Source organism: Ammodytes marinus (assembly GCF_949987685.1).
Source record: "Ammodytes marinus genome assembly, chromosome: 6".
Classification (NCBI taxonomy): domain Eukaryota; kingdom Metazoa; phylum Chordata; class Actinopteri; order Uranoscopiformes; family Ammodytidae; genus Ammodytes; species Ammodytes marinus.
In genome coordinates, this window is record NC_137235.1 from 21,234,604 (window position 1) to 21,254,145 (window position 19,542).

The 19,542-nt window shown below is 42.0% G+C and overlaps 1 protein-coding gene across 3 annotated transcripts; it reads left to right on the forward strand.

Moving 5' to 3' along the window:
- Nucleotides 1–111: 111 nt before the first annotated feature.
- galnt7 (UDP-N-acetyl-alpha-D-galactosamine: polypeptide N-acetylgalactosaminyltransferase 7) lies at nt 112–19,187 on the forward strand. 3 transcript variants are annotated; one of them, XM_080029758.1, is made up of 16 exons: nt 112–711; nt 2,351–2,462; nt 3,940–4,258; nt 6,588–6,754; nt 7,928–8,058; nt 8,259–8,338; nt 8,919–9,101; nt 9,324–9,506; nt 11,796–11,913; nt 12,036–12,158; nt 12,335–12,450; nt 13,944–14,046; nt 14,172–14,270; nt 16,014–16,142; nt 16,350–16,380; nt 17,319–19,187. In XM_080029758.1, the coding sequence occupies exons 1-16, from the start codon at nt 589–591 to the stop codon at nt 17,423–17,425; spliced, it is 2,124 nt and encodes a 707-aa protein (XP_079885884.1). In that variant the 5' UTR covers nt 112–588; the 3' UTR covers nt 17,426–19,187. The 3 variants fall into 3 exon arrangements, with proteins under 3 accessions (XP_079885884.1, XP_079885883.1, XP_079885882.1); XM_080029757.1 differs by lacking the exon at nt 9,324–9,506; XM_080029756.1 differs by lacking the exon at nt 8,919–9,101.
- Nucleotides 19,188–19,542: the final 355 nt, after the last annotated feature.

The window sequence follows — 19,542 nt, forward strand, 5'->3', positions numbered from 1 at the left end:
CAGCCCTCCTAATAATAACACACACCTCGTTTACACAATGCGGTTTGAAAAAAACACACACCTTTTCTTCTAGGCCTACCCAGTGAAACGTGTCGCATTCCGTGCCAGTCCTTTGACACTAGCCTATTAGCCAACTAACTGAGGGACACAATAAAGGTATAATTGGGTGTTAAAAATATAGGGAACATATTAAATAATAGGCTAAATGATATAACCTACGCTATCAGACAACAGAGGGGCACATTTTGGCACTTATAGCTTTCCATACTAAGGTTCCAAACAGCAGGAGCTGGAGAGAGAGAGAGAGAGAGAGAGAGAGAGAGAGAGAGAGAGAGAGAGAGAGAGAGAGAGAGAGAGAGAGAGAGAGACTGAGCCTGTCAACTAGAAGAACCGGACCGGAGCAGTTCCTGACAGCCTGGTGGAATACTAAATATTGCCTGTGGTGGTCGAGGCAAAGCCGCAACATCAGCAGTCCTTGGCTGCCTGGCCATCATATCCAGCCGGTTAGCCCTTGCTTGGAGCGGTAGCAGCAGCTAACCTAGCTTAGCTGTTGGCAGCCGGGGCTATACCCTTCAAAGAGCTTCCAAGATGAGGCTCAAAGTGGGATTTATTTTACGGAGTTTGCTGTTCATTGGGACTTTTCTCGGTTTGGTGGTGCTTTGGTCTTCTCTGTCGCCGAAACTCAACGACGAATCCCCTTTCGGAAAACGGGTGAGTTGACAACAGCAAAGCAGTAAATCTGAAGTGTCCGACTGAGGGAACTGTTATTAACATATCAGTGATAGCACAACTCCAACCCAACATTTCAAAAGGTGTAATAGGCCTACGTTAAACAACGCAACATTAGTTTAGGCTCAGATGATTGCTAATAATAGCAGAAGGGATAAGGTGGCAGATTTGCGTTTATTTACTGGCATTTCGGTTGTCAGCTCTACTACATCGGTTGTCATGGAGATTAGTTCCTTGTGACGCTAGCTGCCTTTTATACTAATTTAATATAGGCTATATTAGGCCTATATTACGATCACGTTTTGATTTACAGTTGCACCCTTCCACGTTACTGTAAGGTAACTATTCACATGATACTGACTACATGGCAGGCACCCCCAAAGCACACAGTTGGTTCCAGGATACATATCCGCATATGTCACCATATTGCTGTCAAGCTTGGCCAAGGCGGAACTGTGATGTATAGGCTACAATTTGGACCAGAAACTGGATGGTTCACTCTTTGCTTTGGTATCTGCCATTCTCGTACATCGAGTAACGTCACGTCCACTGTGCTATCTAAACCACGAGTATAGCCAACGGGTTGAGTGATCATTTCCTGTCAAAAAAAGTGAAACCATGTTCCCTCATGTTTGTGCCATTGAAACTAATGTCACCACACAATAACCCTCAAAGCATGAATAGGCGCATTGATGGGGATCTATAAGTGTAGGCTACAAACCTATTGATTTAGCCTATGTTAGCAGTTATTTCCTGGAGAGGTTGGCTACTTGTGTGATAGGCTGATTGATCATTGGCATTACAATTGAGGTCTAACTTTCTTGTGCTACCAACATGGGTAGGATAGCTTAGACGCATTAGCTACATGCTCCCAATAAGTAGGCCTAGCCTAGCATAGTTTAGTCTATAACTCCACCTGGAAATGCTGCTATCATAAAACATGCTTATAACTGAAAGCACAAAACATTCATCCATAAAGTAGGCTTTGTCATCAAACGTATTAACACAGAGCCGGACTACCAAATGGTTTGTAAACTACAGTGCTTCAAAAGAGAATTAATATGCCTATTCATTGTAATAATGAGTGCAGTGGCTCACTGCTCAGACAGTACATCTGTGAGTTTTTAAAACCAAAAAAGTAACCTTAAAGGCAGCCTGCACTCAGCCACCTCTGAATACTTGTTACTGCTGATCCCTCATAAATAGACAGGTGTGTTATGTCCTCATGCTTACTGTCACATATCCTGTTTCTCCATATCTGTATTATTCACATTGTTTGATCATTGTACCTTCATTTCTTTATCCCTTCATTTTCAACCCTGTGTGTTAATCTCTGATATCACCGCTGTGTGGCTGAAACCTCGTATTGCCATTTTTTTGAAAATTTTCCTCTTTCTTCATAAATAAGTGCTATTGGTCACACTTCACGTCTGTGTGTGGGTTTTATAAAGTTGTTCTGAAAAGTATTAAAAAAAGATTGTGAATTAATGACAGTTAAGTTGTTACTGTGATTTTTCCTCTATTTCCTGAACAATTATCGTTATGGAAGGTTTCTGCCCTAGAGCGACGGTATGATGTTAATAATGTTGATTAATGTGTGTAACCCCATGCCTCTACACAGGAGGACAGTTTCCTACCCAAAGCAGACATAGCAGATCACTTTAAGCCTGTGGTGCCCTGGCCCCATGTGGAGGGGGTGGAGGTGGACCTAGACTCCATCAGACAAAAACATGGTGAGATGCCATTTTACATTTGAATAAAGAAACTCAACTGAGACTCTCCCTGCGTTCCAATTCACACACTCTTTCTTTTTTCTAACTACAGCTGATCATAAAAATAATCTAGTTAGGTTGCACATAGTAGGCATACACTTGGGAAATACTTGTACTTATTTATTTCATCATAACATGGCTCCTTGATCTTGCCTCTCGCTCATCTGTCCCAACCGCTGTTGTTTTCAAATGGAGGCTGCAGAATGTGGGTCAGAATCGCCTAAATAGCGTACTGTTTTCAACACTAAAAATCTCGCCCGGATGTAGTAGGACATCCAGTTTTTTTTAGCATGCTGCATCTAACCACAAGAATTGGGTCATCCTAAATCTTTTTTCTACCATACTATGGGGATTGGAACGCAGCCATTCTCTCCAAAAAGATTGAAGGTAGAAAGGTGACTTATACCATTTGACACACTGATCCTCATACATTATGCTGATTGCAATCTACGGAGAGCAGGGACCACAGAGAGTTAGAGACACGTGTTTTTTTTTTGAGAATTAAGTTGTGAATTTACATGAAAAAAAAAGTGGTAGTTTTTGGCTGTGTGTTATTTTAGAGAATAACTTTTCCCCTGCATTAAAATGAGGAACCTGGAGCTTCTTTTGAAGTTAAAACCTACTTCTTTCACAAATATGGACATGCTTTAACTTTTGGCCCATCAGCAACACCACGTTATATCATAAATGGTTGTAAACTATGTGTTTTGTTTAATATCACAACATTCTTCTCGTAAAATTACGACTTTATTCTTGTATTACGATTTATTTTTCGTGATTCTCGCCTAAAACAATGCTGTTATTGATGTATGACTCCTACATTACGAGTGATTCATTACTAATTCCCTTAATTAAAGATAGCGTCCTACATGCTATTCCTCCCCATCAGCTTTCCAAACGTGGCAGCGGTGCAAAAACATGTGCTTCAGTCAAACTTTCTAAATTCACCATTACTCATCTCAGCGTGTAGTAGTCAGACATAATAACCAAAAGAAAAGAGGAAGTTCATTGCTGTAATCCACCCGGTTGTCTAATCATGACATATATCAGTGACCTGCCACATACTGAGTCCATCTCTCTACACAGTCAACTGGGCCCTGCCTGCGTTAATATAGTACAAGTATAATATATTATTTGGCCGGTTGGAGATTTGATGTGGTCATGGATTTATTGTTATACCACCAGATGTGCAGACAATTTTTATTTACTTTTATATAGCGTTTGGGTTTGCCTTACTTTCTGCACTATTTAGAATGTATTTATCCTATATATTACTTATCTTATCTAATCTTATCTTATTTGATCCTTTTGTACTTTTTGCACCGTGGGTCGGAGAGTAACTTATTTTGGATTCCTCTGTATGTCTGGAACATACTTCAGAAATTGACAAAGAAGTTGACCTGCCTTGTACATCATCTTTTGCCTTTCTGGTGTCCAGGAGCAGCTAACAATCCCCAGAATCCCGAGGAGCAGCCCAACCAGAAGCAGGTGATCCAGCAGCAGTATGTGACCTTCAAACCCCACACTCACGCCTACACCAGCCCCGTGCTGAAGAAAGGCATCCTGGGTAACTGTGAGCTGACAGAGCCTGAGCCCCAGGGGGTTCCTGGAGGTCCTGGAGAGGGAGCCAAGCCTTTTATCCTGGGTCCGGAGTACAAAGACTCCGTCCAGGCTTCCATCAAAGAGTTTGGCTTCAACATGGTGGCTAGTGACATGATCTCCCTGGACAGAACGATCAGTGACATACGCCATGAAGAGTGAGTATTGCTCTTTAAACTACACTACACATTTACTGTCTTACTCGTTGGATCATTTGTTTCCAATTCCAAGTGTGATCAGCCTAACATTACAATCACAGGACCATTTCACCAATCCTTATGACGTTAATTGAGCACTATATGTGTGACACTGTATGCAGAATAATAATAAGAGTATTGCTGAACCTTAACCAGGGAATAGTTTCAACTGAACTAACATCACAATTCCATTGGACAGACTATTAACATTAATATTTATAATATCGTTGAATGTTCAATTAGTAGAAGAGTTAACAAAAAAACAATGGACAGGTAGATCTCGGTTTGCTGGTTTAGCTGGCCAGCTGTGTACAGACTTGCAATGCATTGTGTCCATCACGTTCACACCTTTTTGCTTTAATCCCTTTAATCACTTGTGTGTTGTAGTAGCTAGCTAGGCTAATCCCTAAATCCGACAAAGCAAGCACATGTCATGTGTAAACAGTCAGCTAAAAGCAAAGAAAGGCTTTTCCATCACCCTAGGCTCTCGGCTTGTCACCTTAAATGGATGGATACATTGAAGCTAGGTTTGCCTAGATATGAAAGTGAGTTTAAATAAATTATATGGGGAATGACAGTGATTCAGGCACGGTGAAAAGGGGAATTCATTCAGGCTTTTCCAAGTGTTAAGGTAATACGTCTTCACACACACATAAAACACACACACACACAGACCTCATACACACCCTGCCTGATTGTTGGTCTGATATACAGTATATCTTGATAATTGACTTCTCTTTTAAGCAAACACACAGAAGGGTGTAACTCATACACGCCCCACGGAACAGGCTTGCATTCAACCGGTCTGACACGTGCAGATGGTTGATCCTTTCCCAAATAGCATGCTGATTTCAACACAAAAAATCCCGCCTGTCGTAGTAGAACATCCGGGTATTTTTAAGCATGCAAAATCTGACCACAAGAATTGGGACATCCTAAATCTTTTTACCGGTACTACCATACTAAATAGCAGAATGGGGATTCCAATGCAGCCATTCTCTCCAAAAGGACTAAAGGTATAAAGGTGACCTATAACATTTGACACACTGATCCTCATACATTATGCTGACTGCAATCTACAGAGAGCCGGGACCACAGAGAATTCCAGCCACGTGTTTTTTTTTCTTTTTTTTTTGTTGAGAATAAAGTCATGATTTTACATGAAAAACTACATGGTAGTTTTAGGCTGTGTGTTATTTTAGAGAATAACTTTTCCCCTTTCTTTTCTTGTCTTTTCCCCTGCATTAAAATGAGGAACCTGGAGCTTCTTTTGAACTTATTCCCTACTTCTTTCACACATATATGGAAATGCTTTATAATGCTGTTTTTTTACAGTCAGTAAATAGCCGGCTATGTTTCCCAGTGGTGTGCTGCTAATCAATGAGTACTGTGTGTCTGCTTAGGACAGAGATCTTCAAATACCAGTTATGAATGAAATGTTAAGTGATGGTAATATACGCCTCCATGGTGGAATCTGTCCATGAGTCTGTAGTAGGCTAATAGCCACCTTAACACACGTTGCAAATCAACCCTCAATTTATCTGCACTTTCCTTCATTATTTTTTACCGCCCTCGAGGCTGTTGTTCTCTGTGATGGTGGCTCGTACTCAGGCTGGACAAACACCATCAGCTCGCAAAGGTTGTGATACAAGACTGCCTGTTGTCTGTCTTCACTGTTTACTGTTAATAACAATACCGTAGTTAGGCGCAAGTAGTGAAACATTACTTGAATACTAACATCAACAACGAGAACTCAGGGAACTGGATTACTCGTCCCCATCCTTTCTGACAACATAGCAGTACTTTTTTTTACTGTTAACTCCTATAGAAACAACATTCACAAGCAGCCTAAAGGCAACACAAGAGCTGATTTCCTTGGATTTCATGGAGAAACACCCTCTACAAGATAAACACCTGTGGCAACTTCAGTGTGCATGTTGTATTTTATACATTCAAATGCTAAGAACAACAGTTGAACTCAAGTTGTTTGACCTGTCGACATAAAAAAATTAATTATAACAGCCGGTAGGAATGGAGTTGAACTTGGGGTTTGAGCGGTAGCCCTCTGCATTAGTGCCTATTGGGTATTTTTCACGCAGGGCTAAAGACAGTGTATAGTGTATAAGACTGATGTTAGTTTTCGAATAGGTTCTGTTAACAAAGTTGCAATAAGGGTCAGGGGCTCTAGCTTCAAATACCATCACACCACACCACACTAAATGAAATGAGAATTAAGAGGAGCTGCTGTAGCATGTGTGAATGATTGTTGGCCCTCTGTCGCCCCCTGCAGGTGTAAGTACTGGCACTATGACGACAGACTGCTGACCTCCAGTGTAGTGATAGTGTTCCATAACGAGGGCTGGTCCACACTGATGAGAACCATCCACAGTGTCATCAAGAGGACTCCCAGAAGATACCTGGCTGAGATAGTCATGATAGATGACTTCAGCAACAAAGGTTAGTGTACCTTCCAAAGCCATACAAGGCTTATTTTTTGGGGCATTTTCAAGCTTTAATAGATAGTACAGAGTTGAAATGGGGAGACAGAGAGAGAGGGGGGATGACCTGTAGTAAAGGTCCACGGGTCGGATTTGAACCCACGACCACTGCATCGAAGGCCGGAGCCAATATGGTACGCTCTCTATCCACTACGCCACCAGAGCGCCCCGTTATTGCATGTTTAATTGCACATGTGCTTCTTAAAGGCCTACTTCACCGGTTGGAATATGAAGGTGTATTGAACTCGGAGATCCTATGAAGTATAAATGTGCAAAAAAAATTGAAATCGGATCATCCTAGCCTGAGAAAAGGCAGAAAGAGTGTTTTATGGTCTCACTGTCTAACCCTACATTTCTCTTTCTGTGATGTCACAGATGTCACTGTGCGTGTGGAAATGCTCTTACTTTCACTTTAAAACATAGCCGGGAGTTCTACTGTCGATATTTTAAATTTTGATTCCCACGAATAATTTTATTTGTTTTAAGTGATCTCCCATTATGATCATTAAAGATTTTTTTCGACTGTATTTCTCCCTCAACAGAGTTACATCTTTTGCAAAACCACAGCATATGTCTTCTGACATGGTTAATCACTGTAGTTTTTGATCGATGGAGGGCTCTTGCATATTTGCTCAGTAAAAATGCAGGGGGTGATTTTTTTGGGACGGGCAGTGTATGTTGGAAAATTTATGTTTATTTGTATATTTCTGTGTTTGTTCAGTTTCAAACTCTCGCCTGATTAAACCCTCCAAAAATGAACACAGAGGCCTGTTTCTTGGAGCTAGATTGGGGTAGTGTTTAGCGCTCTGTATAGCTCAATATACTTCAATGGGGACACCATGTATTGAGGACAGAACAATCGAAATGACCATTGTGGCTCTTCTAGTGTTAATGATCACTGCTGCAGCTAGACTCACTTTATTTCATTTAATTATTGTCAGTAGTTCCATTAAAGTGTGTGTGTGTGTGTGTGTGTGTGTGTGTGTGTGTGTGTGTGTGTGTGTGTGTGTGTGTGTGTGTGTGTGTGTGTGTGTGTGTGTGTGTGTGTGTGTGTGTGTGTGTGTGTGTGTGTGTGTGTGTGTGTGTGTGTGTGTGTGTGTGTGTGTGTGTGTGTGTGTGTGTGTGTGTGTAGCCCATCTGAAGGAGCGTTTGGACGACTACATCAAGCAATGGAACGGCCTTGTCAAACTCTTCAGAAATGAGAAGAGAGAAGGACTGATCCAGGCCAGGAGTATAGGAGCTCTGAAGGCTACCAAAGGACAGGTACCATATGATCCTACTGCTATAGCTAATGTTAATCAGTGCGTCAATCTATTTATATCAGTATTATAAAATGATCCCAATATAAGCTCGTTGAAACATTAACTGGTAGCATTGATCAGTCAGACACCATCACATTGTTGTTAAACAGAAAAAAACACAGAGTGTGTGTGTGTGTGTGTGCGTGCGTTTGTGTGTTCTAGGTGCTGATCTACCTGGATGCTCATTGTGAGGTTGGAATGAACTGGTATGCTCCTCTGGTTGCCCCTATTTCAAAAGACAGGTAACACACACACACACACACAGACACACACACACACACACACACTGTTATGACCGTTAATTATTTTTTTGTTTATGAAGGCTGGCCACCGTCCCACATTATTCAGTTACAGTCCATTTATTATTTCTTGTTTATTATTAATAACTTTGTTTCAGCACATTTCTTTTTAAATTTGTGGTAGTTTTTGTGTTAGACAGAGTGTGGTTTGAATAGAGCACAGATTATTCACTATCATATCAAACATTGTATGCTACTATTTCTTTATCAGTGACCTAATGTTTGTGTTGCACATGGGAGTTTAGGAGCTTACCTCTACTAAAGAGTCCCTGTGCAGCCCATTCAATGAAATAATAATCCTTATGTTGCATTAAGGTTAGTCCTGATTCACTATTAAAGAGAGTTGTCGTCTGCTGGTATTCTACAGTAGTCGACATGTCCATCAGTTGCTCCAAATCAGCTCATCTGTAAAATTCACCTCTGCCAAAAGTCTGAACAAGGTACTGAAGGACTGGGTAGTGTTCAACTGTCAATCACAGCTCAATACAGACGTGTGTGTGTGTGTGTGCGCTTGTGTGTGTAGGACAGTGTGCACAGTACCACTGATAGATTATATAGACGGTAATGAGTACACTATGGAGCCCCAGCAGGGTGGAGATGAGGACGGCTTGGCTCGAGGAGCTTGGGACTGGAGCCTGCTCTGGAAGAGAGTCCCACTTAGCGAGAGAGAGAAGGCCAAGAGAAAACACACCACACAACCCTACCGGTACAATTACACACAGCAGCGTGCATGCTAACACTCATCCCTGTTGTGTTTGTGTCTCCATCTCCATCTCCCATCCCTTCATCCCAACCTGTCCTGTCCTACACTCTGTCCTCGCTGTATGTTTTTCCCTGCTTCCCTCCCCTCCGCATGTCCACCACCCCTACACCTCTTCCCCCATGTATGTGTTGAATATGCGTGGCCCCCCACTCCTCACTCTGTCAGAACGGTGTGCACGGTGCCTCTGATCGACTCCATCCATGGCCAGCAGTTTACCTTGGAGGCCCAGGGGGGAGGAGACAAGGACGGCTTCGCTAGAGGCGCCTGGGACTGGAGCATGCTCTGGAAGAGGGTCCCTCTGGGAGACAGAGAGAAAACTCTCAGACAATCTCAGACTGAGCCGTATAGGTACAGACAAACCAGTGTCAACACAGAAGACAAACGCAGCCAAACGAATGCTAACAATGTCTGACATTAAGACTATTAATACCTCAACTAACTGAAATGCTAATGTTAAACAAAGGAGTCAAAAACCAACTCAAGTCAGTAGAACTTCAATTCAAAAACAGAAATACCAAAAGCAGGATGTATGGCTTCAGATATTTACATTAGAGGTCACATATTATGCACATTTTCTGGTTCTAAATTGTGATTTTGGTTTCTACTAGAAACAGTTTTCATGGCGTAGTGTCTAAAATACCATTTATATTTCTCACAGGGCTATTGCTAAATCTCCTCTATTCAGCCTCTGTCTGAAATGCTATGTTTTTGTTAAGCATCGCCTTTCAAAAACCTCTGATTGGCCCTGAATCTAATTGCTGGTTTGAATCAAACTACCAGTTAGATTGGGGGATCTAGGGGTGTGGCTTATCAAAGTTGGAGGTAGTGCTAAATTAGGTTGCTTATGAGGGGGCTAGTGGCTAATTGACTTCAGTCAGACTTCGTCACCCTTATGATGTCATAAAGGGAGAAAGATTTGAACACAGGTTTTTAGAAAGATGGAGGTGGACAAAAAGAGAGAGGGTTGTTTTTTCCTCATACTTTGGATCACACTAGTCACACCAGCGACCCATATTACTGTTGAAAAACCATGAAAAGTGCATTTTGCATAATAGGTTTACCTTTAAACTTTAAGTAACTCAAATATAATTGAATATAACACTTGCTGCATATCATTATTAACCAACTAAACCAAAAGTGTGTAACTTGTCTGATTTGGGTGTAGCTTACTACTAATGTCCTGTCCTCCTTGCTTTAATGTTCCTACTATTGGGAGTTCATTGGTGTTGTTGGCCTGCTGTCTTTACTTTAGTGGGATTTCCTCTTAAACATCTTCTACTCTTTGAGGTTTTTGGTGTAACTACAGTAATTAAGGACAATTAAGAAAATGGTTTGTGTTTTTGTCCTGTGAAGCTACCTTTTCTTTTTAGCCTATCTAAACTCCAGGGACTTTAAGGGCGTTGACAATCAAATAGCATTGCCTTCAGTGAGAAATGACTGCGTCCTGATCTGGTACCCAGGCAGAGAAGGGTGTATGTGGGGACAGCTTGTTGGGGTCTACTAGGGGAGCTTCTGCTGTGAATGGGGTTCGGACTTGGGCACCATCACCCCCACTTTCCCCAAATCCCTTTTCTACTCATCATGTCTTGCTGCCAGTGACTCTATCCGCTGCTTCTCTCGCTTTCACTTATTTCTCATTTTGCTAAGTCTGTGTTTGGCTCGTCAGTCTAACCTCATGTCCTCTGTGGTTTTTCATTGGTGTTATTAATACAGTATGGGCCAAATCCGCTAAACCGGTTCAAATGACAGAAAGAAATAGCGCCGTATCCACAGAGGACGTGCAAAGGCGGAAATGCGTACAGACTGCACTGAAATCCCCTCAATCAGACAGCGCCGACGGTGCGCCTGGCCCATTTCAATGTATTTAAATGAGGGAATATTCAAAATCCAGTGCAAAATTGCTCCATTCCTATGCAAATAAGCCTTTTTGCAAATATCACCGTATCCTCAAAAGCAGGCGCTATTTACAACAGGCCGTTTTATTGGAGCAATTACCGCGTTGTTCTAAATTTCGTGTAAACTTTCTATACTCCGCTGCTTCTCTCCGTCTCCCTCTCAATACTCGTGAGCTTTGAATCATATTGAATTGATATTGAGTTATATTATAGGGAAAATCTACAGAAAGTGGGTTGTGTACTTATATAGGAAAAAAACAGTAATGATTGATCTTAGGCTAAAACGGAGCAGATAGCTGGTGCATTTTCGCCACAATTCACGGAGCTATTGGCGTGCGTAATCCATTCTTAGTGGATGTGGCCCTATCTGTATAAGTGACTGTGCTTTAAAGGTGGGGTAAGCGATTCTGGATGTAAACAAAGCAAAGCCTAGGCTGTTAATTATCCTTGATTTTTTTTTCAGCACAAACACAGGTAGCAGATTGTGAGGAGATATTCACTGATTCTGACAAACTGCTTTGTCAACAAACATTCTCCAGTTTAGCTTACCCCACCTTGTATGTTAAGGCAACGTACTGTTTACTTCAGACTGACATTAACTTTTTCAATTTAAGACCAACCTGGACAATGGTGTGGTAATGTGATTTTCACAGAAAGCTGCACAACAGAGGCCCTTAAGTGTACATAATTGTGTGTGTGTGTGCGTGTGTGTGCGTGTGCGTGTGTGTGTGTGTGTGTGTAGGTCTCCGGCCATGGCAGGTGGGCTCTTTGCTATAGAGAGAGACTTCTTCTTTGAGCTGGGTCTGTATGACCCAGGACTGCAGATATGGGGAGGAGAGAACTTTGAAATATCATACAAGGTAGACACATGAAGTAGTCCAGTTTATACACACTGATGCTGAATGCCCTAACACACATGATTTAAAAGGGGTTTAGCACCGTATTCATTCACCTTAGATTTTAAAATTGTGTGTTGATGTAGATCTGGCAGTGTGGTGGCCAGCTGCTCTTTGTGCCGTGTTCTCGTGTGGGACATATCTATAGGCTTCAGGGATGGCAAGGCAACCCCCCACCTGCACATGTTGGATCCTCACCCACTCTCAAGGTACAAGAGAATGTTGAAATGCTCATATTCATTCTTCTGTCACATTTATGAAGCTGTATGAAAGCATGGTTCTCTTTTGTTTATTATTGAAGTGTCATTTCCACTGTTACAAAATGGTTGAAGATATACTCTAAATAAAGTGTGTGTGTGCGGTGCGTGTGTGTGTGGGTGCACAGAACTATGTCCGTGTGGTGGAGGTATGGTGGGATGACTATAAGGACTACTTTTACGCCAGTCGTCCTGAAACTCTCACTTTGGCCTATGGAGACATCAGTGAACTGAAGAAATTCAGGTATAACAAGATCTTTATATTTTGTATTTATTATCCAGGACTTTTATAGACTTTTATGCTCTTGTTTGATTTGATCACACCTTTCCTCATCTCTAGATGTTCTCATTTGACTAGTAGTGATCCACCTCAAGGCAAACATAGTGCCAGACATTGAAACCCAATATCTCCTCAGGCCTGGGACACACATCCTGCGTCTACCTCTGGAGCGTGTCTGCGTCTGTTACTGCTGCGTCCCTCTTACTGTTTTCGGCCACACTTGCAACGTCTCAGCTGCTGCTGCAGCGCTGCTTCTAAAAGACCCGTCTTTCTACATAGAGTTTTCATAGATAATTCCCATTAATAAGAAGTTGTTTCATGTCATTTTATGATGCATATGATTAATATTGAGTTTCGACAGTAATCAGTGTGCCTCATTGCCTTTTTTTTCTTTCTTTTTTTGCCACATTTTCGCTTGTGGGGAGTTTTATTTTGAATGGGACACACCAGAAAATCGTAAGACTGCAGTGAATGCTGCTGGTATGACTCTCCGCAGAGTATTTCTCTATTAATTAAAGCAGAGAGACCCAAGAGAGACGCGTGTCTATCCGAAAAGCTAGGCGAGCCTCCTGAGGTAAAGTGGTGCGTCGCTGCAGACACGCCTCCAACGGGCGTCGGCAGGGCATCCGAGGTTGAATGTGTGGCCGCTGTAGTGTGTTAACACAGGCGCTGAAAACAAAGTCAGACGCAGCAGGGCAGTAGACGTTGGATCTGTGTCCCAGGGGTTAGGTTCAAATTAGGGCTGCACCTGACTAGTGGGTTAAACCTTTAAACGCCTGCTGCCTCACTAGTCGTCTGCACCAGAAATACTAACTAAGTCTATGAGTCATTTATTGTCCAGCACGTGGAACGGTGCCGCTAGCCTTGATTTGATTTGATTAAAATTTATTTCGAACATGTAAAACAAAACAGAAATTATCATACAGAAAATAATGATGTTACACAAAATAGAAAGCATAATTAGATACATGAATGACAAACACTTGATAATTGTAACAACATGTTCGAAAAGGAGTTGGAAGAAGTTAACACTTATTTAATCCAACCCCTTCTCTGTAACTAATTTTAATTAAGCTTAAATCCTTCACATCACAATGGCATTGTGCATGGGGCCAGGCAAAGTTGCAGCGAGGAGCAAGTCTTCTGTTTACAAAACATTACCAACAAATGTTACTATGTAAAATGCAGCCAGAGAGAGGAGGACTGTGCAGATAAACACACCAGCACACCACATATTCTAGTGGGGCAGAAGTAAGAGGGATTATTTGTGGGACTATTTTTTCATTCAAATGTTGCATAGTCTGCCTTAAACATTTGTAATAAGCCTCAATTCCATCCATTTTTTACTAATAGAATGAGTTATGAAACAAGTGTATTTTAAGCTGACAGAACCTGAAGCTGAAGACCTGTGGTTGTACATGAATTGTTTCCTGTTTGTTGGATTGACTTTTTGTCAGGGAGGAACATCGATGCAAGAGCTTCAAGTGGTTCATGGAGGAGATAGCATATGACATTCCACTGCACTACCCTCTGCCTCCTAAAAATATAGAATGGGGGGAGGTAAACACACACACACACACACACACACACACACACAGAGCATGCTCTTTTACGGTTTCTTACAGTACCATTTTGTGTAATATTTTGTGCCCTGATGGTTGTTTGTGCTGTGTGTATGTCCATAGGTCCGGGGCTTTGAGACGAGTTACTGCATTGACAGTATGGGACACACCAATGGAGGCAACGTGGAAATAGGACCCTGTCACAGGATGGGCGGCAACCAGGTAGTGAAACAATCAGTGTCTGGTGGTGTGTGGCTGTGTCTCTAGTAGCTCTGTTCCCTTCAGATGGAGATAGTTTGGTTTGGTCTTTGATTATCTAATCAAATAGAGAATAATTTAACATTTGTACCAACAATGAGTAAGGTTGTGTTGTGCCAGACAGCAGCTTGGTCTGGTTTCCACTGAGCAGCACAGTTGGGCACGCGGCATTGTTAGGGAGTACATGGTACCCCTTGATCTGGCCTGCACTTCCACTGCAGACAGTAGAAACCGTGCCCAATCACTCAGTGGAAACGAGGAGTCACAAGCCCCTTTTACACAGCCAGTGAAAGCCGGGAATATGCCGGCCTTTCGGCCCTCCCCCCAGCTGTGTAAATGCGACAGTTGCGGAACGAGGGAAGAAAGGTGCGAGTGATCGTTCCGGGAATTTTACTACCTCGGGGGGTAGTAAGATTCCCGACACGATCAGTTCCGCCTCTCTGTTTAAATGCACCAGCTTGTTGTTGCGGAACAGGGGGGCGTTTGACGTTCCATAGTCTACGTTCTAAACATGCGACCATGTTAGCAGTTGAAGGACGTGTGTTTAACATTAACCACGGCGGCCTGATGTCCCGTAAAAATCACCAAATAAAAGGAACGGTACAATCTAGCTGATCATAAGGTCCGTTGCTCAATCCAAACCCCCGCGCTTCATTTTGCAGAGTGTATGAGTCTATTTCTGCCCAGGAGAAGTTGTACAATGGAAAGCTAGGCTAGGCTAAGTAAGGGATAAAGTATAGCGAACGGGTCACTTGCTAGAAATAAAGACCGACAAGCTGAAGCAGGAGCCCGACGCGCAGCGGAGGGCTCTTGTTCAGCTTGAAGGTCGACCTAGTAACGGGGGAATAGTCTGCTCGCCCCGCTAGACTGTCTGCTTCAGCTGACTGAAGGCTCCGGCTCAGCTGTTAGCCACAGAGCTACTGTTTTGCTAACACATTCCGCCGCCGCTATTATTATCCAAAGTCTGAGCGTATATCCACACTTTATTTCTGTCTACAGTAACGTGACTTCACACACTGTGTGTATGTGTATGTCTGATTGGCAGATCGCTGCCCTCACAAAGAGACTCGCTCACAACCAACCTGTCACACACACACACACACACACACACACACAGAGGTGAAGCGGTCGGATTGATTTAGTCAGTTTGGTTAACTGTCCCAGTGATGTTGGACTCAGCGCGTAGCGAGATCAACTGGCACATCGTGGGGACAGTAAAATACGGCCCTCTTACTGCAAGCTCCAGCACTTCTGCTCTCAATTCACCGGCCATTGTTGTTGTTGTAAAGCAGCTGACCGGCGCGGTGCTAAATGTTTACGTCACACCTGACGCTGTTTACGAGCACCTCTTTCATTCCGGAGCGCTGTGTAAAAGGGACTACTGATGCGCCAGCAGGCCGGCGTTGCTTGGTTCTGTGTAAATAACACAGAAGCAAGCAAAGCCGGCATATTGGAGTGATGTTGTTCCGTCAATATGCCGCAATCTCTGTGTAAAAGGGGCTACAGAGTAAAGGCCTTTGCACACTGGGCGCGTTTTTTTTCGTGCGATTAATTTGCCCGTTAATAATAATTATCGAACGTATATAGAGTCAATACAAACTACTATATCAGCAATGTACTTTTCGGTTTTCAACGACCTCAGGGCATTTTGTATTTTACACTAAATCAATTGTGTGTGTCTGTGTGTGTGTTTGTGTGTGTGTGTAGCTGTTCCGTATCAATGAAGCCAACCAGTTGATGCAGTATGACCAGTGCTTGACCAGCGGAGGGGATAATTCAGCTGTCATCATCACACACTGTGATCAGAACCAGCACAATGAGTGGAAGTACTTCAAGGTGACACACACACACACACACACACACACACACACACACACACACACACACACACACACGCGCGCACACGGATCAAAATGTCTTCAGTGCTTGTATTTGACTTTGTAGTGAGCAAACGGGTAAAGGATGACGGCACACTGATCAGTTAGTAGCTGAATTCTTGTTCATTCCAAACCGTTGTGTCTCTTCCCCTCTCTGTCTATTCAGGATCTCCATCGGTTCACTCATATCCCAACAGGTAAATATCTGCACTAACAAAACAAACTCTTCCATACATGTTTCACACAGTGAGTCGACATGTTACCAGTAGAAGAAGAACTAGGGAAGTTCTCATTTAGCCTGGACCAACTATCAGTCATTGATAGTTTGCCACTAATACTAGGCAGAGCAGCTGATGTGCGTGCGTGCGTGCGTGCGTGTGTGTGTGCGTGTGTGTGTGTAACATTTCCTTATATTTTGTTCATCTTAATAAAACCTTAAAGAGCAGTAGGCTACTACGTGGGCTAGTTAACACTGACGAGGTAAAGAGGGGGATTTAGACATAGTGCATTTTTACATGAGAAACGAAGCCTACTAGTGCATAGATCCTCCCACACAGAGGATCCCTGGCTCCGTCCCCAGTCTGTCTGTATGTATTGATTTGATGTGGTGAAACTGTGACATTATGTAATGGATAGATATGATTTGTCAGTGTATTGGATCAGTAACAACATGTGTTTTTTTGTTGTGTTTTTTTCATAGTACTGTAACTTTGCTTGTGCAATCATCAATTTATTTGTCCACCACACTACTACAACCACACAATGAAAGACAATCTTTACATCACGTAGCAAAGCAGTGTATTATTAACAAGGTTATGAATCATGTTTTCAGCCTGTTGAAGTGAGCTCAGATGCTGTCATTCAGATGAAAGTGCTGTAGAATTTGGAGTTCCACTCCCAGATAAACCATTTCTATCACACTGCCCCACACTAGATGAGTTCAAAATGTTAAGTAGAAGTCCCTCTAAATCGATCCTTATTGGATCCAGCCTCCCACTGGACAAGGGTGACTTGAGGGAGAAGTCTTTATATTGGTCTTGTTGCCAGGGGCTTCTGAAGCCCTGTAACAAACTCTGACATTAATGTTTATCTGTATAAACCCTATCACAAATGTTTATCTGTGTTCTCTTAACAGGGAAATGTCTGGACCGCTCCGACCTGCTCCACAAAGTCTTCATTTCAGACTGTGACACCAGTAAAACCACTCAGAAATGGGAGATGAACAACATTGTGGCTGTATGAAGATTTCATGAAGAAAACCATGGCCATTATATGAGGAAAACAAACTGATTTACAAACACCAGGAAACACATCCATACTATGAGTTTACAGATATATCAAGTTGATACTGTCCTTTTAGAGAAAAAACTAAGTGTTTTTGACATGAGCCAGTCAGGGTCATTGCACCTCCAGCATGATGGAGTCAGATACTGAGTATCCACTATGCTTCAACAGCTTCAACCCAAAACTCTTGGTATCAGCCAAAATATGCCTTTGTTCAAACTTTGAACCATAGGGCCACGCATTATACAAACACATAGACACTCCAGCTGACAGGGGCTACTGGTGGTCAGACAAAACACTGAACTGGAACCATGTTGGGCTCCATCTCTGTCCTTCATTGTGTTTACATGCTGTCTTTCTGTCTCTTCTTTTGGGCTCTCAGGTCTTTTCTATACCACTACATTGATTTATGAAATGATTAATCAAAATCAACTGGATAACTGTTGAACATGCCATGTGCTTATTATTAGACCCTTTCAATCAATCAACTCTTAGCAAAACTGATTGACTCACTTAGCAAGGAGTCCCTTTTATTGGTGGAGGATTCATCTGTCTGTTTACTCTTCGCCAGGCCAAGTGTTGGTACATACACTGGCTGGCATAATGCTTGCTGGGATGGGAGCCAGGTTACATTTAAGGCTGTAATATAGGATGTTAAAAACAAAGCGTTTATTGGAAAGAACAATCAGGTGAGCCAAAACTGTCCTTAGACCGGGAGAGAATGGAACAGAACAATCAGGTCTGCGTTTTAACAAAGTTTGGATGAATCAATCAACATGTAAAAAATAACACTGTCAGCCGTTTAGCCACATCAGTCAAAATGCATCCACCTTCTTTTCACACAGGCACATGCTGAACATGCTACAAATGACACTGACATTTTATATTTATGTATTTGTTTTTTTTTGTTTTCTACACATTTGCACTCCATACTCTATGAAAGGCATTGTCACTGTCCCTGATGAGGTGTCCACGTCTAGCTTGAAGCTGTAATGCAGACATCTAACAGGCTGGGTTTGGTAAATGATTGAGCAGAATTGAATTCAACACACAATCGGAAAGCCTTACCAGGAAAAAGATAATAAGATAAAAAAAAACAAAGCTTCATAACAGGGCTTCATTCCCTAAACAAACTCATGGTCTATTCCCAATGTGCCATGTCTAAAATGGCCATCGTAGAAAAGGCTTTCAAATGCACAATAGCATGAAAACAACTAACTTTATTTGATGTCTTTAGTTGCAATTACTTCTCATTTCCATTGGCCTGAATTCATTAGAATCACCTTCTCCATACACTGAGATACTGCAACATGTTAAGAACAGTGTGATCTGACGGAGGACTTCTAAACTGCCTGCCTTACTGACAGTCTTGTTGAGTATTTCAGTAGCCGACCAGTTGACTGTGACGTAGCAACGGCCTGCTGTCTGAAAATGAAAAGAAACTAAACACTGGGGTGTTGTAGTGCCCAATAACTTCTGGTGTGGAAAACAACAAATGAAGAAAATGTGACGACATGTTTTGTTTTTGCGAGGGGTTTGGTGTATGGATGATCATGTATGCAATGTTTTGTACAATGTAAATATATTTCTTTCTAAAGATGACCATGATGTGTTTTTTGAAGGGCCTTGAATGATGTTGTAAATATCTAACTTATAGCAGAGATTTAATATGGGCTGAAGAGTGGGTGATTGAGCAAATAAAAGACCTGATTTTTACTACTGCCACAGTGTTCTCTCTACTTATTTCACTCAACCTGCTGTGAGAATTGCCTGCAACTTAATACATCCATCTGACTTTGTTTTTGCTTGCTTTATAATGTAAGCTTATAGCAGAATGTAATAAGTTGTTACATTATGGGCAAGAAGTTCTTATTTTATGTGCTTACCATTTTATTTTATTATCGACCAGTTGACGGGCTACATTATGGGTTTTATTACATGTTTAAATGACATTATTGTGGTTTTAAAAATAAAAAAACGTTTATTTATTAACAGTTGGCATTTACAGGGGGTACAGTCAAGGCAGAAATACAGCTTTACATTAATTAAAAATGTTGATGATAGCACATAGCCTA